Source organism: Gossypium arboreum, chromosome 6 (assembly GCF_025698485.1).
Source record: "Gossypium arboreum isolate Shixiya-1 chromosome 6, ASM2569848v2, whole genome shotgun sequence".
Taxonomy (NCBI): Eukaryota; Viridiplantae; Streptophyta; class Magnoliopsida; order Malvales; family Malvaceae; genus Gossypium; species Gossypium arboreum.
In genome coordinates this window covers 45,779,408-45,805,716 of record NC_069075.1, presented here as the reverse complement: position 1 = coordinate 45,805,716, position 26,309 = coordinate 45,779,408, and the positions used below count along the sequence as shown (strand labels likewise).

General features: G+C 35.7%; 1 protein-coding gene across 1 annotated transcript; it reads right to left on the bottom strand.

Annotated features, from left to right (window-relative positions):
• Nucleotides 1-24,092: 24,092 nt before the first annotated feature.
• LOC108484958 (uncharacterized) lies at nt 24,093-26,054 on the bottom strand. The gene is made up of 3 exons (XM_017788832.2): nt 26,001-26,054; nt 25,177-25,301; nt 24,093-24,492 (listed from the first exon to the last, which is right to left on the bottom strand). The coding sequence occupies exons 1-3, from the start codon at nt 26,052-26,054 to the stop codon at nt 24,093-24,095; spliced, it is 579 nt and encodes a 192-aa protein (XP_017644321.2).
• Between the last annotated feature and the right edge of the window lie 255 nt (nt 26,055-26,309).

Sequence of the window (26,309 nt, the reverse complement as noted above, 5' to 3'; positions counted from 1 at the left end):
ACCAGTCAAGGCTAAATTCAAACCCTAATTTGGATTACCCGTCCGGTCTAAATCCATTTACACATATTCTTCGGGAGGGCTATATCAAGATAGGATCACTCGTCCGGGCTAGATCCTTTTTACTGTCAATTCCTTTTCAGAGATCCATCGAAATTTCCTTTTATTCAACCGGGATTTCTTCCCCTTTTTATCAAATATATCAATGTTCCATCAATTTTCATACAATGAACATTCAAATTATTTTCACATCAATAACATACATTTCAAGCATTTAAGAATATAATTCAAGTTACACGAACTTCCCTCATTGCTTGTTTGTGTTTATAATTTCATTAATCCAATATCTTTTCTTTTCTACGATCAAGTCTCATATTTGAGTTGCCCGGATCTTTATAAATAAATTTGATCATCATTTTCATTCATTTCATATTCTAATGCATTTAATTAATGCTCTAGGTAAAATTACCATTTTGCTCCTAAACTTTTAATTAATGACGATTTCATCCTTAGGGTCAGGGAAAATAAAATTCTTGCAATTTAATCCTTATTTCCAGCTATTATTCTCATATGTATTGATAACAGTTCATGAATTCTATAAAATATCAGAATTTTCCATAATTTCAACACTTTTCAATTTAATCCCTAAAACATGTTTTCCCCCGATCTTGAACTAAATTAATAATTTCATTCAATTTTGTAATTCAAATAATAAAATAATCCATTTCATGCAATTTGGTCATTTCAGACATTTTTACAAAATTACCCATAAAGTTTTACTTTTATTCAATTTAGTTCCTGAGCCTAAAATATACAAATTAGCCATGCTAGATGAATATTCATACATATTTTTCCTCCTCCTCCTCTCCATTCCACATCCTTAATGTAGATAACACACTTGTAAGTAACATTATCCATAATTTTTATTATTTACTTTTATGAATATTCAAGCTGTCTATCTGCGTCATAGTCACTAAATTATTTATATCTGGAGCTATAGAACTCCAAATTAAGATCCGCTAATTTTACCTGAAACTAGACTCATATATATTCTTACCAAAAAATTTTCAGAATTTTTGGTTTAGCCAATAAGTACAGTTTATTCTTTAAAGTTACCCCTGTTTTGCTGTCTAACAGTTTTGGCCCTTCTTCACTAAAAATTAATTATCTCCTCGTACAGAATTCGAATGATGTTCCCGTTTGTTTTATTGAGAATAGACTCATTCAGAATTTTAAAAATATAAATTTAATCCCATAATTATTTCTATCCAATTTTTTTATGATTTTATAAAGTCAGAACAGGGAAACCCGAAATCATTCTGACCTTGTCTCACAAAATTCATCATATCTCCTGATTTACAATTCCATTGCTTACATCATTTCTTCTATAAGAAACTAGACTTAATAAGATTTAATTTCATATATTATTCATCCTATAATTAGATTTCTAAAATTTTTGATGAGTTTTCAAAATTAGACTACTGCTGCTGTCCAAAACTGTTTTAGTACAAGATATTAATTACCATGTTATAACACCCTTATTTTCTTTTTCTACACCATTTCTCATCACTTTCTCTTATTTTCTCTTCACTAAAATATCAAGAACATAGGACCTTATGTAAGAAAACTCTACTGTAACATTATTTCCATGCTTTGTCAATAATAACAAACTTAAAAACATATTGAAATCTTGATATACTTACCTTGTTCTATTGATACTAATCTTTAACTTGATTTTCTCTCTCCTCCAGCTTCTATTTCTTGAATCCAGCTTGATATTCTAACTCTCCATGGTCTCCTTAACATTTTTCTCTCTTAGTAGCTATGTAAATTCTTCTGATTTCTAGGTGAAAATGGTGAATTTTTTTTGGAAGGACCAAATTGTAAAGAAAACAAAATTTCTTTCTTTTCCTTCTCTTCTAACGTTGGTTGTATGGGAAAGAAAATGTGATGTTAATTCTTCATCTTTCCTTCCTTTTATACTAAATAAATAATAATATAATAATAATAAACATTTCATAAAAATATTAATAAAATAATATTTATCTAATTAATTAATTTAAAATATCATCAACATAATCATTACATTCTAGGATTCTCTCTCTTACTAATTGACCATTTTGCCCTTCATGATCTTTTAGAATTCCATCCTTGAGTCATCACTTAATTTGGTAAAATTGCGATTTAATCCCTCATAATTTTTCACCTATTCAATTTGGTCCTAATTCATCAATTTTTCTTTGTTTCTAGATCATTCCACCCTTAAAATATTTGCACCATTAGTCCTTCAACTTTTTTATATTTATACTTCAACCCTTAAATTTTGAGTATTTACTCTTGTGCAACAAGACTTTTCTCATCTTTGCAATTTAGTCTTTTCTTGAATTAATATATCATAATATACTTCCCAATATTGACATAACTCAAAAATTCCCTTTTTGTCACTTTATTTCCTTATTTTACTATATCACGGATAATATTTTACTGTAAAAATTTTCGAGGTATTACAATTTAAGTATAAAATTTAATTGCATCACGCATCTTGAAACTATGTCCCTCATTTTAAATTAGTCTTTAAACTTTAAATAATTCTAATTACATCCTTAAATTATCAAATTTATATCGATTAGGCCCTTCATTACTAAAATCGTTAATTATTGTTAAATGACACATCAAATCGTATGGGACATAATTTAAAATGAAAAATTTAAGAAAAATGAATATTGTAAAAATACCAAAGAAAAAATTTCAAAAAAATTGTATAAATAAATGTTTCAAAAATATTAGTTTTGAGGTTTTTCAAAACTTTGACAAAAACTTTATTATTAGCTTTTTTTTTTTTAGTTTTGGTTTTAGTTTTTTTTAAAAGTTATGGAATAACGTTCTATTTTTGTTTAAAATTTTCATTTTAAATTTTGTTACATAATATTTTAACGTGTTATTTAATAATTTTAATAATAAAATGATTTAATTGATATAATGTCAATAGCTTAAGAAAGTAATTAGAATATTTTATAATTTAAAATCAATTTAAAATAAGATTCGTAATTTAAAGATGTATATTACAATTAACTATAAATATAATATAATATAATTGTGAGAATTTGATTTATAAAAGCTTTTTCCCCTCCAGCTGAGCCAATGCATTCGAATTGAATTTCCAAGCGGTGCTATCATGCTTCTTACTCTTGTTATGATTACAATGAAATAATGAGTCATTTAACTAAATGGATTAATATATTATTTGTTGCTTGATTGATTTTAATATTAAATTTTGACCTTTTACTTATATATTATAAAAAAAATTCTTAAATGGTGTGTTAAATAGATTATGTACTAAAATGGTACATTCAACCAAGTGGAGGGTGGTGCATAGGCGGCACCACCCTAAAAACCTGACATCTTTGACTAAATTTTTTTTTAATAGTGGTGCCTACTTGATAGGTAGCATCACTTTGTACCGGAATAGTATAGAATCAATATTTTTATACTATAGAGGTATGGTGCCTATCTGATAGGCAGCACCAGTGACCCCTATCTGATAGGCGGCACCAGTACCATTTTCCCCCTCCCCCCATCCGGCTTAACATTAGTATCAGTTAAAAAAAAATAATAGAACATAAGGAAGAAGGGAGGGAGAAGAAAGAAATAAAGAAAATGAATTTTTTTTATTTTTATTGTTATTATCAAATATAATAGATTAATTATGATAATAAAAAATTATTTTGTTAGTATTATATGGTTTGTTTAGTGTTATTTTATGTTTTGTTTTAAAGTTATTTTGTTTATTGTGATTTGTTAGATTATGTAACACCCCGTACCAGAGTCCGTTACCGGAGTCGAACACGAGGTGCACACAGACTTAACTTAATTATTTTCACAGTCCATTTAAAAATTTCCAGACAAGCTGATTACTGCATCACTGTCGCCTTAAAAATCATATCTTGAGTTTCAAAACTCGAAAATCAGTTTCGTAATTTTTCCCTGAAACTAGACTCATATGTTCATCTACAGATTTTTTTCTAGAATTTTTGGTCAAGCCAATTAGTACAGTTTATTAGTTAAATTCTCCTCTGTTCCAGGGTTCGACTACACTGACCTTCATGCATTACGACTTGTATATCTCCCTGTACAGGGATTCAATACTGATGCCTTTTGTTTCTATAGAAACTAGACTCAAAGAGGAATCTATACATATATGGCATAACTCCTAATTATCTCTGGTTAATTTATAATGAATTTCCAAAGTCGGGACAGGGAATCCAGAAACCGTTCTGGCCCTGTTTCATGAAAACCTAAATATCTCTTAACATACAACTCATATGACCGTTTCGTTTCTTCCATATGAAAGTAGATTCATCAAGGTTCATTTAAATAATTTATTCACTATTTAATTCCATTCCTTCTATTTTTAGTGATTTTTCACATCCACATCACTGCTGCTGTCAGCATCTGCTTTTGAGGTAGACTTTACCTATTTCATTATTTCCATGATTCAATTAGCCCTTTTTGCATACATAGCACAAAGTATGATCATGATTAACCATTCCAATGGCTAATCGTTTCCAAACATTTCCATACCTCTTAATGATCAACATACAAAACGATTATAGTACTATGCTAAACGTATATAAGCCATTTTCGCATGGCTATCCAAATTTACACAAAATCCATGGGTACATGACCAACAACAAAAGGGTAGTCCTATACATGCCATTTCAAAGTTCAACCAAAATTGTACCAAAAGGGGCTTTGATAGTGTGGGAGACTTGACTTCCAAAAATCCCGAGTCCGATAGTGACGAGCCAAAATCTATAAAACAGAGAAACAAAGAAACGGAGTAAGCAATTTATGCTTAGTAAGTTTTGAGCAAGGATTCCAGCACAACAAAAGCATAGCATTCATTTAGCTAAACGGATAATTTCATATGCACAAATTCTCAATATCATACTTACTTCACATTACCAACCCTTATGTTCATACACAAAAGATCAACTTAGCCAAAGGCCAGTAGCTCATTTATCAACTGAGCGAATACTTATTTGTAAGGGCTCAACTAATTCAAAGCACATCTGAAACATACCTCATTGTTGGGATTTCAAGCGTATTAACTGAAATTTTACAGCAAGTTCATTCATTCCCGAATCACGTACCTTCGGAGTTTAACCGGATATAGCTACTGTTCAAATACCTTCGGGACATAGCCAGGTTATAGTAGCTCGTACAAATGCCTTCGGGACTTATCCCGGATTTAGTAACTCGCACAAATGCCTTCGGATCTTAGTCCGGATTTAGTAAATCGTACAAATGCCTTCGGATCTTAGTCCGGATTTAGTAACTCGCACAATTGCCTTCGGATCTTAGTCCGGATTTAGTAACTTAGCACAAAGCCTTCGGGACTTAGCCCGGACATCATTCGAAGAACCATGCACACATATATCAATAAATCATGACACATCCATATTTCATTTTCATTACCAAAGCTCAACACAAGACACTTATCATATTTACAATTTCGGCTCAATAGCCACATACAAAGAGCATGATTTTGATTTACTTAAGACATAATTCAATCGAATCATAATTTAAGTTCCATTACTCGAAAACTTACCTCGGATGTTGTCGAACGATTTCGATGGCTATTCGACCACTTTTTCCTTCCCTTTATCGGATTTAGTTCCCCTTTGCTCTTGAGCTTAAATTGACAATTAAATTGATTTAATCATTTGAGTATCAAAAAGAGGAACTCAAGGTACTTAGCCCATATATATTCATTAGACATTAAAGTCACATATGTACAAAATCATGAATCTAACTCAACACAATAGTCCACACTCTCTTTTAGCCGATTATCTAAGCCAAGAATAGGCATCAATATGCTTGCCTCTAACCGAATGCATGCACACCAATCCACCTCATGTGGCCGAATATGCATGTCCATGTTGAGGCCAATTATACACTTAATACCACACATAAATGGCATACATTTTACTAACTAACGCATTCCATATTGTAACTCAATACGCATCAATCATTTACTTCATAACCGAAACATCATCATATGTAAATATATACCTTGAGATAGTATATATGTCATACCAATACATCATGTGCAAACATATATATATATATATATATATATGCAAGAGCCGAATCACAAGTTGATTATAACCAAATATAAACATATATCCAAAACACAAATCTTACCTATCATGCAATAAGCATAAATCATGCTTATGGATATACCATGGCCGAATACATCACAACACCATACCGTTTCAATTTTGGTCATGGTTAAACAACGAACTTAATGTCTCGCTCAAAAATGCTAAAAAGAAAATCCAAGAGTCATCAATCCACCATCACATGTATCATTAACAAGCTTCATATTTAGCATGCAATGGCATTAACACAAAATCCACCTTGGCCGAATATCATCCCCATGACATAGCAAAGTTTTGAACCATGGGCTAATTAGAACTCAAGCTAGCAACTAAAAACATGCATGAATCTCATGGCACAACCTCAAACATACCTTAATCTAGATACAAGTATGGCCAAACCTCCTCCTAATCCTCTTCCAAACCAAACATGAAGCAAGAACTCCTTCCTTCTTCCTTAGAATTTTCGGCCCAAAGAAATGAAAAAGGATGAACAAATTTTTTTTTTCTTTTTCTTCAACTCACGGCAATGGGGGGTAACACTCACACATTCTTTCTTTTCCATTTCTTTATTACCCATACTCATTAATTTATTTTTTTCCTCCCATGATGCACCAACATAACATGTCTATGACATGTTTTGCCCATAATCCTTTGTCATGGCCGGCCACTAGCAATTAAAAAGGGGAAATTGACATGCAAGTCCTCCTTTTGATTACATGCACTATTAGATCCTTATAGATTAGCCTATCACATTTCAAAAGTGTCACACAAGTCCTATTGACTAAATTCACATGAAATTTACAAAATCGAAACTTAAAACTTTCACACATTCATAATCACATATTTTAGACAATAAATATTGTACTCAAATAATTCGGTGACTTCGGTTTAGCGGTCCCGAAACCGCTTCAAACTAGGGTCAATTTAGGTCATCATGATTATAAATGTAAATTTATATTAATTTTAGGTTATTTCGTTAGTAAGTTTTGTGTTTAGATTAATTATTTGTTTAAGGTTTATTATGATTTGTTAGGTTATAAATGTTATGTTTTAAAATTTTTAATATATTTGAAAGTTTTTTTAGTAACAATTATAAAGTAATTGTTAGTTAGTGATAACAATAGAAAAAATTGATAAATATTGAAAATCGAAATAAAAATATTTTTTGTCATAGATATTGTTAGAAATGACAATAAATTTGATATTGCCTGATGAGAAAATAACTTCATCACAAAGGGAGAAAGTTGAAGATGATGAGAGAATTGTAAAATTACAGAATGAAACCAGAAGAAGACATTGTTCAACACCTTATTATCGTAAATCAAAAGATGTAAGTGTTATGGAAGGGTCATGAACTGATTAGAAAGAATAAAGTGTAATACTTAACCCTTAGAGGGACATTAATAGAACGGGAGCATCAAATCATTTTAGACCAACTTTGGAAGACATTGGTACCACGAATCTATTGAAATCTAGTTATATGCTTCGTGAAGCTTATAATCTCTTATGGAGTACGGAAAAGAACAAGACAAAGTCTAGGTTTACTAAAGTTGACTAGGAAGCAAAATGTGTTTGACATACTATGGATGGATAAATTAGTTGTTAAGAAATTACCAAGAGAAATTCTAAATTCAATACTCGTTATAAAGATTGAAGAGGAAGAAGATCCTAAGGTCCAAATTAGATTGTAGAAGATGAATTTGAAGAGAATTTCCCAGAGGAAGATACAGGATCAGAGATGGAAGAAAACGTAAAAATGAATTTAAGTGGTTAAATGTAAAGATCAATGTTGTTTATGTACAAAATGAGAACTGAAAAAGTCTAAGCTTATGAATGAAAAAAATTGCATATTGGTATAATTTTTGTCTCTTTTTATTCATTAAATTTTTTATGCTAGTATTTTTTTGTTGTTCGAAATTGTTTTGAGAATTTTTATTTATTTTTTAACAAATTGAGTATTGAAGATGGATAATCAATTTTTTGTATGCGTTTATTTCGATTGAATAATCTTGACAGCAACCGTTGGATGTATTTTTGAATGTCACCAACAAATAGCAATGAGATTTAATAGAAATGTCTCATTCGATGATATAAATGAAAGGATTAGTGCAAAAATTGTTAGACGATGTGGGAGAAGGATCTCGAAACTTTTCTACAAGTTTCCAGTTTCGACAAATCCCATCAAATTCACCAAAATGGAACTTGTAGACGATAAAGACGTAGAGACAATGATCGTTGTTTATTGTGGGAATCAGAGTGACCAAAATGCACCGATTCAGTTATTTGCTGAGTTAGCTAGTGTGGAGCCAACTGAAGATCTCACTACATTAGATGAAGAACATGGAGCTTAAGAACGGTGTATGGTGGCTCTAATATCGTACGTTGATAGTGAATCGATTGTACGCGGGATCGATATCGATCTTAATGTTGCACCCGATATTGATGTGGTTGCTAATGATGGATACGATAGTAGTGATCCTTCTGATCACAAGGTCGATAGTGATAATGATCCTAATGTGGACGAGGTCCCCGATGATATTGACGACGAAGACGTGAATGACGATGAAAACATTAATGCATCTTCAGTTAGGAACCAGATTCGATGTATTGTGATACATAATAATCCTGGGGCACACATGTTGCTTATAGACCCCAACGCGACGCGCGTAACCGAGTTCTCGGAGTACCTTGAAATACTACCTACTCACCTGCTGGCCCTAGATTCCGATCCTGAGGAGTTGTTCATGGGTCAAAGATTTGAAAGTAAGGAAGAGTGCATATTTGCTATTAAGCGGTATAGCATGAATATATTAGTGGACTACAAAGTCGTAGTGTTTAAACCGACATTTTATATTGGAAAGTGCTAGAAGTCGGCGGAAGGTTGCAATTGGCGAGTATGAGCCGCATTTATTCAAAAGTCGCAGATGTGGGAGATAGAAAATTTGTTGGACCTCACACATGCACGTCAACACGTATGACAGAAGATCATCGAAAACTTGATTCCAAAACTATTTGTACGTGTATCATGCCAATGGTGAAGGACATACCGACCATTAAAGTTTTGGTACTGATTGCTGAAATAGTATTGAATATCATATCGAAAGCCGTGGATAGTTAAATAGATGGCAATGGAGCAATTGCATGGGGATTTCGATGCATCGTAAATGAGCAACAGGGATGGATAGCCGCTATGCAAGAGTACATACCGGGGATTGTCATTGAGTTATTATTACGGCCCGGATGACCAACTACAACCGGGAAAAAGAATTTTCCATCGAATGTTCTGGATGTTTGATCCGTGTGTGCATGCATTTCCCCACTGCAAGCTGTTTGTACAAGTAGATGGGACCTGGCTATCCAAAAAATATACACAGATCCTACTTCTTGCGGTTGCTCAAGATAGGAACAAAAACATGCTCCCGATAGCATTTTCCATCGTAGATAAGGAGAAGATGGAATCGTGGGAATTCTTCTTTATGAACCCGTGGAGGTATACTATTAGCAACGATAATATTTGCATCATCTCCGATAAAGAGAAAAAATTAATTACTGCCATTAGGAGTTCCAGTGTGCCATGGAGATCCGTTTACTGTATTCGGCACGTCGTGGCTAACTTTCATCGAGATTATAAGAATGCAGACTGGCGGAGACAAGTTGTGAGAAGGGCTAAAGGATAACCTTATCTTTTCAATATAAGTTTTAATGTTTTAAGGCAATACTGTAACTTATCTTTTCTTAATACATATATAGTGCACGAGCTAGAGCCACACATTTTCTGCCAAAGAATGATTTGACTTGAGAGTGCCATGGAGGGTTAAGTGAACATATCTTTTTGACAGTGGTTAGGTACCATGGAACCGTGGAAATGGGCTCAAAGTTTTGATGAGGGCTTTCGCTATGGTCATATGACCAAAAACTTGACAGAGGGGATCAACTCTGTGTTGTTGAAAATACGACATCTTCCGATTTCATTTGTCTTCTCAGTTACATTCTACAGGTTGGCTACCTTGATGCCAAGAATAGGTCAGCAACAAGTCAACCAGATAGAGACGGGACACGTGTTTGTCGAAGATGCAATGGTTGCAAACTGTCGGATGGCGAGGTCGATGAATGTAGACATCTTAAAACATTTCAAGTTACGGAGACTATCTGCCATCAATTCGGTATACCACCTAGGTCCTATGGAGTTGATCTCCGAAACAAACGATGCGATTGCAGAGTTTGCGAACACTTCATTATCCATGTACGCATGTCGTGGCAGCGTATGCTAGAGTATCGCTCAATGTTGAACAATTTATCAAAGATGTGTACACTCTCGAGCGCACATTACGTGTCTGTATGTAACTCCCCGATAGTTATGGATATCAAAAAGTGTATTTCCTGGACTCTGTTTTTGTAAAACATACTTGTAAATATTAAATATTAAAAATATTTACGAAGTCAGTTGTGTGGTTAATTAGGTTTTCGTTAGGTGAATTTGCATGAATTAAGGGTAATTAGGTATAAGGATTAAATTGCAGAAAGAGTGAAAGTTAAATGATATATTAAAAAAAAGTAAAAGGACTATAGAAGCAATTAATCCTTATTTCAACATAGTAATTACATGTGTAAAAATAATATACATATGTATATATTAATAAAATATGTATTACTTAATATTTAAGTAAATATATAGAATATAATAATAAAGTAAATATAATAAAATAAATAAGTAAATGAAATAAATAAAGAAAGAAAAAAAATTGAAAGAACAAAGCAAAAACGAAACAGAGAAGGAAAGAAAGAAAAAGGAAAGAAAAGGAGAAAGAATGAGAATTAGGGTTTCAAGGGTTCAAAGCTCAATTGGTTAGTCAATTTAGTCCTTTTTCTTGTAATTTTTATGTTTTTAGAATCCGGTATTAAATATTACCCAACCTATGTCAAAATTTTAGAAATTATTGAGTTTTTAAATATTGTCTATGTTGAATAATTTGAGTATTAGAGATTAAATTGATATATTTTAAGTTAGAAATGAAAATGATTGAATTGTAGAAAAATTATAAATTTTGAGTATTAGGAACTAAATTGTGAAATTTTCAAAATTTAGGATTTAAGTGAAATTATAGAGTTAAATCTAGTTTAAAGTGGAAATTGAATGAAAATATAGAATTAATTGTGAATAAATAAAATTAGTCTCGGTTTAGGGGCTAAATTGAAATTTAGGCAATATTTGAGTAAAAATTAAAATATTCAATATGAAATTGAATTGTGTTGTATTGATGATTTTTAATTTTTTTAATTCCATAGCTAACGTCATACTGAAACCCTCGACTAAAAAAGGGAAAGATAAAGTCGACGAGAAATAGCTCGGAATTTCTGGTTTATATTTTTATAATCTGAATCTAGTTATTAATTATTAAATTTTGATTTAATGCTTATGGTAAGTAGTTGAGGTGAGTAATTGATATTTTGATAATTGATTGAATGAATTGAATTAATAGATATGTATATATTGAATGGATTGTTTTTTTTTTAATTGAAATGAATATATGTGTAATTATGTGATTATACGAAAAATCAGTATTGGATATTGATTATATCTAAAATGTGAAATTAAACCCTATTAATTGTATCAGGCTCAATCGGATATAGATGGCATGCCATAGGATTGGAAGAGTTCAAGGATTTCTTTGACTTCAAGTCGATGAGACACTGGGTGTCAAATTATCACTTCGAATATATTCGATGAGGCAGTGGGTGCCAATTTACTTTGGTTTAGCCGATGAGACACTGGGTGTCAAATTATTACTTCGAATTATCCGATGAGGTACTGGGTGCCAAACTGGTGTGTTTGGTTGGATCTGTGTATCCGTCCAAGTTCGAGTCGTGTTAATAGAGGTAATTAATTGAAATTGCATTATGATTGATGTTAGATGATATTGTATGTGAAATGAAAATGGGACAGTGAATTGAAATATGGATTGAGACACATGAATTGTGTATTCATGAATTGGATATGGCATGAACAAAATTATTGTTTAAATGATATGTGTATTGTATTATGAAAAGCTATTTATATAGAAAATATTAGAATTGAGATATTGTGAAACAAATAAAATGTTATATGGTTATTGAAATATTTAGATTGTATATTCGTGATTTCATATTTTTTATAATCGGATTATAGAAATACCACTGAGTTTTACTCAGCGTACAATTTTGTTTTTCTTGCGCAGGTTAGGTACTAAATTTTGATCGTCGGTTCAGCATCTAACAACAGTCCCGGACTCAAACATGGCGATGTTTTATCCTTTTGTGTCGAATGCACCTAGGGTGTCTAAATAATAATTATTTTATGGTTTGATTATAAAGTAAATGGGATTATAAGTTTAATATTGGTTGGTTATATACATATAATATGTGTTTATATTTGAGGTCATATTATGGCATATTTTAAGTTAATGCTAAAATGAACATGATTTAGGTAAAATAGATTAAATTTGGCATGTTTATAAGTTGGATTTGAATGATGTTCTATTGATATGTTTTATTGATATAATTGTGTACCTATGAGGGTACACTGGTTAGGCACCTAGGATAATTGTTATGACATGTTTTGAATGCGTTTGATTGTGTTTCGAAATTATGTCTGTTTGATAGTGTATTACCCCGATTTAGGGCTGAGTCGGAATAGTGGTCTCGGGACCACAAATTTGAAGTGGGAAAAATTATTTTTATTATTATTATGAGGTTATAGTATGATTATATTAGTGCATGAAAAATTTGGTGAGTTAATTTTAATGCTTTTGAGTCAGATTGCGAAAAAGGACTAAATCGCATAAAAGGAAAAAGTTAGATTTTAGTACCCAAATATGTTAAATAGCTAGAGAATTAAATTGGAGGTCTTTAAAGGGCAATTATACTCTTTTTAGGGTGCTTGGCTGGCCATTGAGTCAAAGGGGGGACAAAATTTTTATGGTTGGTATGTTAGGTGACTTATTTGGACTAAAATAAAGAAAAAAAATGATATCATCTTCTTCCCATTTCTTTCTCCACCGAAAATATCAGAAAAAGAGTAGTTTTTGAAGCTTTGAAATTTTAGCAACTTATCACCTCAACAAGTAAGTGATTTTCATGTCCTTTGTTGATGATTTTTGCATTTTTGAGACTCTTGAAGCATGAGCTTTCAAATGAGGGGTCTATTTTGCAAAATGATTAAGAGTTTAGGGTTTTTCCATGAATGGATTTGTGATGATTTTTGAGTTTTTAGGGAAGAATATAGGTCTTAGAAGAGTTCTAAACAATTTTTGTGAAATGTGTTAGCATGAAAATACCTAAAAGGACTATTTTGCATAAGTTGCAAAATAAGTGGTAAGTGTGTGAAATAGTGAAATTTTGGGGTTTCTACAAGATAATAAAGGATTATATTAGGTCTAAGATAAGATGAAATTCGATAAAAATTTATCAAATTTCGAGCTTAAGGGTAAAATGGTCAAATTGCCAAAATCTAGGGCAAAATAGTCATTTTACAAAAAAATATGAATTTATGATTGCCTAATTGTAATTAGTGATTAAATTAGTGTATTTTGTTATTATAGATCAAGATTTTCCAAATCCGAAACTAGACCGAGGGAAAGCCAAGCAAATCGACTAAACCGACTAGTCAAGTACATATTGTAAACCGAGGTAAGTTGTATGTAAATAATACAACTACATTGCTAGTAGAAGTGTTTGAATTGATATAGCATGAATTGTTTGTTTGTGAATTGAGAATGCATATTGGTAATTGAAAAGGTAGAGATCCCATTGTAAACCGAATATTCACGCCGTAACATTTGGTTCACTTGTGTGAGCTAGTGTAAAATATGTCTGGGACATGCATCGGCCACATTATGAGAGCCAATGTAAAACCATGTCTGTGACATGGCATCGACATAGATACGAGTGCTAGTGTAAGACATGTTTGGGACATGCATCGGCCTTGAAATGTAAGCCAGTGTAAGATATGTCTGGGACATGCATCGACTAAGTGATGTGTTAGTGTAAGACCATGTCTAGGACATGGCATCAACACAGATATACGAGAGCTAGTATAAGACCATGTCTGGGACATGGCATCGGCCTCGATAATGATAGCCAGTGTAATACCATGTCGGGGACATGGGATCGACAGTTACCCCATGTTGAAGACATGATAGAATATCTGGTAGGGTTCCGAAAGGTTCAACGGTGAAAGTTATGAATGTGAGTTAATAAGAAAAGTATAATCATGTTGTGAGTGATATAGGTACCTAATTGACACGTATGAGAAATGAACTCAATGTAAAATATAATAGTAACGAGTTGGTAACGAGTAAGTCAAGCTTATGTTTATATTTGTACTAAGAGCTTGATGATCGTAGTAAAATTCTTGTTGTATAATTATTTATGTGCAACTTACTACGCTTTTATGCTTACTCCCTCTTTCTTTCCATTTTCTTTCAGTACTACCTAGCTAGCTAAAGGATCACCAGAAGTCAGAGATATCGATCACACTATCAGCCAAAGCATTGGTATAGTTGGTTTTATATCTTTAAGCATGGCATGTATAGGGCTAGACTTTATTATTTTTGTGTCTTGAGAATTGGCCAAATGGGTTGGCTTGGGATAAATCCCACACTTGGTATTAAGCCTTGAATGATGGCTAATATTCATTTTGGTTATATGCAAATATGTTATTTCCATAGGGAGTAATTTGTTTTGTGAAAGAATGTCCATTGTGGCTAATCTAGCCATATGGATTGTGTTGTTTTCATATTTTCTTGCAGTTGTATGGAATTATGCTTGTAGGGGTGGCAATGAGGCATGGTAAATAGCCTCATATTGCCCACACGGGTAGACACACGGGCGTGTGGTCCAACCGTGTGTCCCCTACACGTATAAATTTTAAGTCAGTATGCATGGTAATAAACACAGGGTAGAGACACAACGGTGTGTCTCAGCCGTGTGGTGCACACGGCATAACACACGGACGTGTGCCTCGACCGTGTGACATTTTGGGTGTGCTGACACCAGAAATAGAATACTCAAGTTTTCTCACACGGGCTAAGACACGGACGTATTAATGCCATGTGAGCAACACGGGCCAGGGATACGGGCTTGTGCCTAGGCCGTGTGAAGTCTGCACTTGAATTATAAAAAAAATTATGGAATTAAATTGGCCATACGGGCAATGGACCTAGGCGTGTCCCAAGCCACACAGACGTGTGTAAGCACACGGCCTACCCACACGGGCGTGTGCCCTGTTTCAGAGTAAATTTTTCAGAGTGGATTTAAAGACATGGAATGGTTCCGAATAGTTTTTAATGATAGATTTAGGGCTTGTAGGGCTGTAATAAGGAGTCCAAAGTGGTTATTAAAAAGATTCTAATTTGGACCAAGTCTCAGTGACTTGAGGTTGTTCGAGTATAGGAGAACCAGTTAAGTAATGCCTCGTACCCTATCTCGATGTGGGATACGGGTATAGAGTGTTACATTTAGTGGTATCAAAGCTATGGTTTAGTCGGTTCTAGGACTAATCTAGCTAGAGTACAAGTCTAGCTATACATGCCATATATATATTGATAGTGTGACGATTCCTGACAATTATAGATTATGTTTTTATATAGAAATGGATCCTAATAGAACCACAGTGGACGATGTGGAAAGTAATACACCGGTTCCTGCAGAAGGGACCGTGCTAGTAGAGAGCGAGCCAGTGAGTATGGGCCAAGGCGGAGGGGCTAGAGAAGCCTACATCTGAATGATGGATGCTTAGTATACGGAGTTTGTTCGTGCAAACCCGAACACTCCACCTCCCCCACCTTCTCTGATCGTTTAGTATGCCCCGGTAGCTCAGCAAGGTGCGGACATATTTAGAAGAGAGAAGCCTCTGGTAGATAAGATCTAAAAACAAGGGGGCCAATGAATTCGATGAACTGTCATGCACTCCTGAAGAGTGCGTGAAGTATGCCATGTCACTTCTACGAGAGTCGACTTATCAGTGGTGGAACACTCTTGTGTCTGTGGTACCAAGAGAGAGGATCAATTGGGAATTTTTTCAGGAAGAGTTCCGAAAGAAGTACATTAGCCAGAGGTTCATGGACCAGAAAATGAAGGAATTTTTAAAGTTGAAACAGGGTAATTAGACTGTGACGGAGTACAAACGTGAGTTTGTGAAACTCAGCAAGTATGCGCGGGAAGCGTATCCACTGAAGCTACCATGTGTAAGAGGTTTGAGGATGGCCTCAATGAATACATCTGAGTGTTTGTGGGCATCCTAGAATTAAGAGAGTTTTTGGTGCTTGTTGAGAGAGCGTGTAAGGCAGAAGAGCTAGTAAAAGAGAGGAGGAAGGCGGCCATTGAGTCGTGAGATTTAAAGAAAAGACAGATGGGGAAAGCACATCAGTCCTCATCTAAGAGATCAAAAGAATTTACTACCCAGGCGAATGCTTCGGTGGGATATTCGAAGAGAAACAAGAATCAGCAGAATATGGCATCCAAAGCCCAAACTACCTCAGTCGCTAGTGTTGGTAATGCTCGGCCAAATAGGCCAGAGTGCTCGCAATGTGGAAGACGTCACTTAAGCGAATGTCGAGTAAACGAGAGGGGCTGTTTCAAGTGTGGGTCACTTGACCACTTTATTCGTGATTGTCTTGAGATGGATGAGAGAGAGAAAACAATATGTGAAAGCAAATAGTGCTCCCTTGAAGAGTAAGCTACAAAAGAACCCCGGGAGTGGGATTAGTAGTAGAGGCTTACCAAGAGATGCCACGATAAGGTCTAAAGGCAGAGCGCCAGTGAGGACCTATGCTATATGTGCCCGGAAAGAGGCAGAATTTCCTAATGTGATCACGAGTACCTTTTCTATCTATGATATAACTGTTATTGCTTTGATTGACCCGAGATCTACCCACTCTTACATTTGTATGGAATTGATACCTCATATGAATATGTTAGAGAGTCCACTAAATTTGTAATAAAAGTGTCTAACCCGTTAGGCAAGCATTTGTTAATGGACCAGGTATGTAAAAATTGTCCTTTGATAATTAAGGGTCATTGTTTCCCGGCCAACTTGATGTTGTTGCCGTTTAATGAATTTGATGTAATCCTCGGGATGGATTGGTTAGCCTCCTATAGTGTTGTAGTAGATTGTGGATGAAGAATAATAGAGTTGAGATATGAAGATGAGAATGTTCTTTGAGTTGGACCAAATGAATCAAAAAATCTGCCTATAGTAGTATCATCGTTGACTGCTAAGAAGTATTTGAGAAAGGGATATGAGGCTTATCTAGCTTTTGTACTAAATACTTGAGTGTCTGAGTTGATGATTGCATCAGTGCCAGTAGTTTGTGAATTTATAGATGTATTTCTGGAGGAATTACCCGGATTACCTCCAGTGAGGGAGGTTGAGTTTGGAATTGAATTGGTTCCTGGTACGACGCCTATTTCGATCACTCCGTATAGGATGGCTCCAACAGAGCTTAAAGAGTTGAAAGCACAGTTTCAAGAGCAGACAGACATGGGTTTTGCGAGATCTAACCATTCACTGTGGGGTACTCCGGTACTCTTTGTGAAGAAAAAAGATGGGTCGATGAGGCTATGCATCGACTATAGACAACTCAACAAGGTAACAATGAAAAACAAGTATCCTTTGCCAAGGATTGATGATTTGTTTGATCAGTTGAAGGGATCTACCGTGTTTTCTAAGATCGACCTGAGGTCTGGTTACTATCAGTTAAGGGTTAAAGAATGAGATGTACCAAAGACTGCGTTTCAGACAAGATATGGGCATTATGAGTTTCTTGTCATGCCATTTGGTTTGACCAATGCCTCGGCGGTGTTTATGAATTTCATGAACCGCATATTTAGGCCATATCTGGATAAGTTTTTTGTTGTCTTTATCGATGGCATACTGATCTATTCGCGTGATAAGGGCGAGCACGCAGAACATCTAAGAGTTGTGTTGTAAACCTTGAGAGACAAGCGATTATACACCAAGTTCAGTAAGAGTGAATTTTGGCTTAAGGAGGTTGGGTTCCTAGGACATATTATGTCAGGTGATAGGATCTGAGTAGACCCAAACAAGATCTCAGTTATTGTTGAGTGGAAACCACCAAGGAATGTGACTGAGGTCCGAAGCTTTTTGGGTTTGGTCGGATACTACAGACGGTTTGTAAATGGATTCTCTATGATAGCTACACTGATAACGAGATTGCTACAAAAAGATGTCAAGTTTGAATTGACAGAAAAATGCCAATAAAGTTTTGAGAAACTGAAGGCTTTATTGGCAGAAGCACTAGTGTTAGTGCAACCAGAATCAGGCAAGGAATTTGTGATATATAGTGACGCCTCCTTGAATGGTCTGGGGTGTGTGCTCATGCAAGAAGGCAAGGTTATAACCTATGCCTCGAGATAGCTAAAGCCACACGAGAGAAATTATCCGACCCATGACTTGGAATTAGCAGCTGTAGTGTTCGCATTGAAGATTTTGAGACACCATTTATATGGGGAGAAATGTCAGGTATTCACCGACCATAAGAGTTTAAAGTACTTGATGACTCAAAAGGATTTGAATTTGCAGCAACGCCGATAGTTAAAACTAATAAAATATTATGAGTTAATTATCGACTACCATTCAGGAAAGACGAACGTGGTCATTGATACTTTGAGTAGGAAATCGTTGTTTGCTTTGAGTGCCTTAAATGCCCAATTAATGGTGTTTAAAGATGGTTCGGTTTTAGAAGAGTTGAAAGCCAGACCGTCATTTCTGCAAGAAATCCGTGAAGCTCAGAAAGGTGATCAGAAATTGCAAGCTAAGAGAACTCAGTGTGAGTTGGAGGTTGAATCAGATTTTCGTATTAATACCGATGGTTATATAATGTTCAATGACAGAATTTGTGTACCCAAGAACGATGAGCTTATTCAGAAGATTCTGAGAGAGGCACATGGTGGTTTTTTATCCGTCCACCCGAGTAGTGTGAAAATGTACAATGACATTAAGAAAATGTATTGGTGGTTGGGTATGAAAAGAGACATTTCAGAGTTCATTTCCAAGTGTCTAGTGTGTCAGCAAGTAAAGGCTGAACATCAAGTACCTTTGGGTTTACTTCAACCTATTATGGTTCCCGAGTAGAAACGGGATCATATCACTATAGACTTCGTGACCGATTTGCCAGTAACCCCGAAAAAGAAAAATGCAGTATGGGTGATTGTTTATAGACTAACTAAGTCGACACATTTTTTACCGGTGCGTACTGACTACTCCTTCGAGAAATTAGCATACTTATATATTTCTGAGATCGTGAGGCTTCATAGAGTACCATTGTCGATTGTTTCAGATAGAGACCCGAGGTTTACCTCGAGGTTTTGGAAAAAGTTACAAGAGGCTTTAGGAACCAAGATGAGTTTTAGCACGGCATTTCATCCACAAACTGAAGGACAGTCAGAAAGAGTAATACAGATTTTAGAAGACATGTTGAGATGTTGTGTTCTTCAATTTCAGGGAAGTTGGGAAAAATTCTTGCCATTAGTTGAATTTGCCTACTACAATAGCTATCAATCAAGTCTAAAAATGGCGCCTTATGAGGCTTTGTACGGGAAAACATGTCGAACGCCCTTATATTGGACTGAGCTCAGAGAGAATCAGATTCACGGGGTCGATTTAGTTAAAGAGGCCGAAGAGAAAGTTAAAGTGATACGTGACTGCTTGAAAACCGCCTCGGATAGAAAAAAATACTACGCAGATTTGAGACGAAAGGAAATTGAGTTTGAAGTCGATGATAAAGTATTTTTGAAAGTTTCTTCATGGAGGAAGGTCCTCAGGTTTGGAAAAAGGGGCAAGCTGAGTCCTCGTTTCATAGGACCTTATGAGATTACCGAGAGAGTAGGACCTGCTGCCTACTGATTGGATTTACCACCAGAGTTAGAGGAGATTTAAGACGTGTTTCATGTGTCCATATTACACCGGTATAGATCAGACCCTTCGCATGTAATTGCTCCAACAGAAGTCGAGATTCATCCAGATATGACTTATGGTGAAGAGCCGGTCAAGATTTTGGCTTGAGAAGTCAAACAGTTGAGAAATAAGAGTATACCGCTCGTGAAGGTTTTGTGGCATAATCATGGAGTCGAGGAAGCCACATGGGAACTCAAAGAGTCTCTGAGAGAGCAGTACCCGAACTTATTCATCGGTAAGATTTTCGAGGATGAAAATTTCTAAGGGGGAGAAATGTAATACCCCGATTTAGGGCCTAGTCGGAACAGTGGTCTCCGGACCACAAATTCAAAGTGGGGAAAATTATTATTATTATTATTATGAGGTTATAGTATGATTATATTAGTGCATGAAAATTTTGCTCAGTTAATTTTAATGCTTTCGAGCCCGATTGTGAAAAAGGACTAAATCGCATAAAAGGAAAAAGTTTCATTTTAGTACCCAAATGTGTTAAATAGCTAGAGAATTAAATTGGAGGTCTTTAAAGGGTAATTAGACCCTTTTTAGAGTGCTTGGTCGGCCATTAAGTCAAAGGGGGGACAAAATTTTTATGGTTGGTATGTTAGGTGACTTATTTGGACTAAAATAAAGAAAAAAAACGATATCATCTTCTTCCCATTTCTTTCTCCATCGAAAATATCATCAAAAGAGGAGTTTTTGAAGCTTTGAAATTTCAGCAACTTATCACCTCAACAAGTAAGTGATTTCCATGTCCTTCGTTGATGATTTTTGCATTTTTGAGACTCTTGAAGCATGAGTTTTCAAATGAGGGGTCTATTTTGAAAAATGATTAAGAGGTTAGGGTTTTACCATGAATGGATTTGTGATGATTTCTGAGTTTTTATGGAAGAATATGGGTCTTAGAAGAGTTCTAAATAATTTTTTTGAAAGGTGTTAGCATGAAAACACCTAAAGGGACTATTTTGCATAAGTTGCAAAATAGGTGGTAAGTGTGTGAAATAGTGAAATTTTAGGGTTACTACAAGAGAAGAAAGGGTTAGATTAGGCCTAAGATAAGAGGAAATTTGATAAAAATTGAATTTCGAGCTTAAGGTTAAAATGGTCAAATTGCCAAAGTCTAGGGGCAAAATAGTCATTTTACAAAAAAAATATGAATTTATGATTTTCGAATTGTAATTAGTGATTAAATGAGTGTATTTTGTTATTATAGATCAAGATTTTCCAAATCCGAACCTAGACCAAGGGAAAGCCAAGCAAATCGACTAAACCGACTAGTCAAGTACATATTGTAAACCGAGGTAAGTTGTATGTAAATAATACAACTACATTGCTAGTAGATGTGTTTGAATTCATATAGAATGAATTGTTAGTTTTTGAATTAAGAATGCATATTGGTAATTGAGATGGTAGAGATCCCGTTGTAACCCTAGGAAGTAAATCGGATATTCATGACGTAACATTTGGGTCACTTGTGTGAGCTACTGTAAGAAAAGTCTGGGACATGCATCGGCCACATTATGAGAGCTAGTGTAAGACCATGTCTGGGACATGGCATCGACATAGAGACGAGTGCTAGTGTAAGACATGTCTGGGACATGCATCGGCCTCGAGACGTAAGCAAGTGTAAGACATGTCTGGGATATGCATCGGCTAAGCAATGTGTTAGTGTAAGACCACGTCTGGGACATGGCATCAACACGGATATGCGAGAGCTAGTATAAGACCATGCCTAGGACATGGCATTCGCCTCGATGATGATAGCCAGTGTAATACCATGTCGGGGACATGGCATCGGCAGTTACCCCATGTTGAAGGCATGATAGAATATCTGGTAGGGTTCCGAAAGGTTCAACGGAGAAAGTTATGAATGTAAGTTAATAAGAAAAGTATAACCATGTTGTGAGTGATACAGGTACCTAACTGACATGTATGAGAAATGAACTCAATGTAAAATATAAGAGTAGTGAGTTGGTAACGAGTAAGTCAAGCCTATGTTTATATTTGTACTAAAAGCTAGTAAAATTGTTGTTGTATAATTATTTATGTGCAACTTACTAAGCTTTTATGCTTAGTCTCTCTTTCCTTCCATTTTCTTTCAGTACTACCTAGCTAGCTAAAGGATCACTAGAAGTCGGAGATATCGATCACACTATCAGCCAAAGCATTGGTATTGTTGGTTTTATATCTTTGAGCATGGCATGTATAGGGCTAGACTTTATTATTTTTATATCTTGAGAATTGGCCAAATGGGTTGGCTTGGGATAAATTCCACACTTAGTATTAAGCCTTGAATGATGGCTAATATTCATTTTGGTTATATGCAAATATGTTATTTCCATAGCGGAGTAATTTGTCTTGTTAAAGAATGTCCATTGTGGCTGATCTAGCCATATGGATTTTGTTGTTTTGGTATTTTCTTACAGTTGTATGGAACTATGCTTGTAGGGGTGGCAATGAGGCTTGGTTAATAGCCTCATATTGCCCACACGGGTAGACACACGGGTGTGTGGTCCAGCCGTGTGTCCCCTGCACATAGAAATTTTAAGTCAATATGCATGGCAATAAACACACGGGTAGAGACACGGTCATGTGCCTCAGCCATGTGGTGCACATGGTATAGCATACGGGCATGTGTCTCAATCGTGTGACATTTTGGGTGTGCTGACATCAGGAACAGAATACTCAAGTTTTCTAACACGGGCTAAGACACAGGCGTGTCAATGCCATGTGGGCAACACGGGCCAAGGACACGAGCGTGTGCTCAGGCCTGTGAAGTCTGCACTTGAATTATGAAAAAATTGTGGAATTAAATTGGCCACACGGGCAATGGATCCAGGCGTGTCCCAAGCCACACGGTCGTGTGTAAGCACACGGCCTACCCACACGAGCGTGTGCCTTGTTTCAGAGTAAATTTTTCAGAGTGGGTTTAAAGACACAGAATGGTTCCGAATAGTTTTTAATGATAGATTTAGGGCTTGTAGGCCCATAATAAGGAGTCCAAAGTGGTTATTAAAGAGATTTTAATTTGGACCGAGTCTCGGTGACTTGAGGTTGTTCGAGTATATGAGAACCAGTTAAGTAATGCCTCGTACCCTACCCCGACGTGGGATACGGGTATGGAGTGTTTCAGATAGGTAATACTCTAAACCCTATTCGGGCGATGGATGTGGGTTAGAGGTGTTACATTGGAAGAATGAGTTCCCCACCCTTCCTGACCTGTCTAAGTAGGATGTGCCTCTGACGACTTTTGAGCTTGTCCTAGACAAAAGGTTGCGTAGGAATCCAAAAAGTCATCCGCTATCATCCAGAATCCATAACGAAATGGACATTAGGGAGAAATCCGACTGTAAACATTATGGATTATGCAGACTAGCTAGTCATAATCGGAATAAATAGACGTAACGAAACTATTATATTGGACAATCATTATGATCAGGTAGGAATTGAGCTTATGTAATCCAATGTACCTAATTTATATTACAAAGTTTGTTCCAAGTTTTAATGTTGTAATGTATTTAATTTATATTACAAAATTTATATTGCAAATTTTGTTCCAAGTTTTAATATTACAATTAATCTAATTAAATAAATACAAATATTGTCTTTTTCTTAATTTATATTTTTTTTAAAATAAAAAAGTACAAACTTTGTAATATTTAAATTGCATGAAACCCTTAAAATTGATGGTTTGATGGTGTGGTCTTAAAGGTATATTTCTACGGGGGTTGACATTCACGTTGTGGGTGATCACGGTAATCAGTATTCTCTTCAGCCGTAGGTGAGGGTGTGTGAAATACAAAAGAAAAGTCATATGCCCCGAATGCCATCGATGAACTTGAGCTAGGAAGAGTGTTGTACTGTGGTAGATACGACCTAGGAGGAGTGGAGTAATACGGTGGATACGGCCCGGGAAGAGTGTTGTACTGCAGTGGTACTGGACTGAATATATCAAACCCGGAATGATATCCGTGTCCTAACTAGCCCGGGAAATAGTCATTGACCCACAACTCCAGATGATAAGAACTATCATTGGAATGTGTATTCAACTGCTCAGGCCTGAGACGATAAGAACTATCCTTGGAATGTTTATTCGATTGCTCGAGCTCGGGCTTAGGCTTGGGCTCGGGCTCGGGCTCGGGCTCGGGCTCGGGCTCGGGCTCAGGCTCAGGCTCGGGCTCGGGCTCGGGCTCGGGCTCGGGCTCAGGCTCAGGCTCAGGCTCAGGCTCGGGCTCGAGCTCGGGCTCAGGCTCGGGCTCGGGCTCAGGCTCAAGCTGAGGCTCTGGCTCTAGCTCTAGCTCTGGCTCTGGATCAGGCTCGAGCTCGGGCTTGAGCTCTGGCTCTGGCTGGGCCTCAGGCTCGGGCTTTGGCTTGTATTCCCTAAGTCAATGCATGTTCAGGGGGACTACAGTTGACTACTCACCAAGTAAATATGGTTTTCCCGTACTAGAGTACCATTGTATGTACTCTAACGATTGCTACAAATCAAAAGAAATATCCATCTAAGGTCTCCGCGCCATCCGATTATCCCACTTTGCAATATATTCTGGTGCACAACCACCTAATTACTTCCATGTTTTCCTCTCTTATTAATCCTGTGAATCTTCCCCAACTGCATTGGTAGAGTCGGGATATACTGGATGCAACAAACTGCCGGAGTATTCGATCTCCGTTATACCACTCGACTATCTAGAAATTTATAATTGGTGACTTAATGCATCACATGTGAGAATGAATGTGGGCAGACAAGGGTATAACAGTCGCAATGTCTAGTCTCTGATATGGTATCTAGATAAACTGCACGATTAATAACATGGTTAAAATTTAACACGATTCGAGTAAGATATACAAAGAAATTACATGTCACGAATATTGGAATAGCTTACCCCTTTCCTGGCATGTTTTTGAATCATCAGACGATATATCAGGACAGTGTATGACCTCCCGATACCCAGATTGGTACTCCCAACTATAAATAAATTACATGTTAGAATAGTATTGTTAGAATAGTATCATTAGAAAAAAAATGACAATTAATTGCTATAACAAGTAAAATTTTATCACCTGTTCACCAGTGGAAATACGTATGCTTGGTGCCTAACTAATACCAAGAATGACGTCCAATAAAGAGCCCGTGACTGCACTGATATAGGGCATCTGCTTATGTCAACGTCATTAGGCTTTGTTGTCTGACAAAGCTCATGATACAACATAGCCAGAACTGCGAAACTCTAACTATACGAGCGAACGTTCTGCAAGTCAATTAATAGGGGTAAGTACATCAAATGAACCTTGTTGTTATTCGCATCTAGCATTAGTACACCCCCTCTAATATGCATAATGTACGCTCGAGCTGCGCACATCACCTCCTGCTTAGTGGCATTAATTGATAAATTTTCAAAATTGACTTTTAGCCATGAAAATCTCAATCTCGTAAATTTGGACTCAGCATCTTTGGGCAAGACACCTAGTAGGCTATAACAAAGGGCAACCGATTCAGGTATCGTACTTACGCTCGTTACGACACTCCCGTCGATTGGGAGCCCAAGTTGCAATGCAACATCCTCTAGAGTGACAGTGCACTCCCCACACGGCAAATGAAAAGTGTAGGTCTTTAGGCGTTAACGCTCGACCAATGCGGATATTAAATCATACCGCAAATCAAATGTCTGGATCAATGCTGCTGACCCGAATCTGGCTAACTCCAAGTATGGCATCAGTCATTCATCCGGGGGATATCCTAAACCATTCACTTGACCCCTCAATGCGCGGTACGGGCCCTGACACTATAAAATTACAAAAAATAGTTATTATAACATAATTTATTTCCGTAAATGATGTAGAGCTTTTTTAAGGGAACTCGTGATTGACAAATAACAATATATTACCATATTATTAACTGTGTTTGATATGTGATCATCGTTCTTAATCAATGAAGCCATTGCTATACCTGCCATTTCAAAACAAATTTCGATAATTAATTTCTAAGTTTGATGCATTTTAAATATTTATCAAAATACCTAAATTTTATATATTGCTTTTAATTACAAAAATACCAAAGCAGTTTTGTCCACATCATATTTTTTGCTATACTACATTAACAAAATAAATTTATCATATAAATTCCAACTCAAACTCCAACTAAATCAATGAACCCATTCACAAATTCCATCTCAATGGTATAATCTTTTACCTAC

Bases quoted from the DNA above. Each gene is read 5' to 3' on its own strand.
- LOC108484958 (XM_017788832.2), bottom strand. From the start codon at position 26,054: ATGGCTTCATTGATTAAGAACGATGATCACATATCAAACACAGTTAAT. The intron at 25,302-26,000 runs GTAATATATTGT...GAGCTTTGTCAG, and splicing joins CAAACACAGTTAATAATATG to ACAACAAAGCCTAATGACGT. The intron at 24,493-25,176 runs GTGATAAAATTT...GCATTGACTTAG, and splicing joins GTATTTCCACTGGTGAACAG to GGAATACAAGCCAAAGCCCG.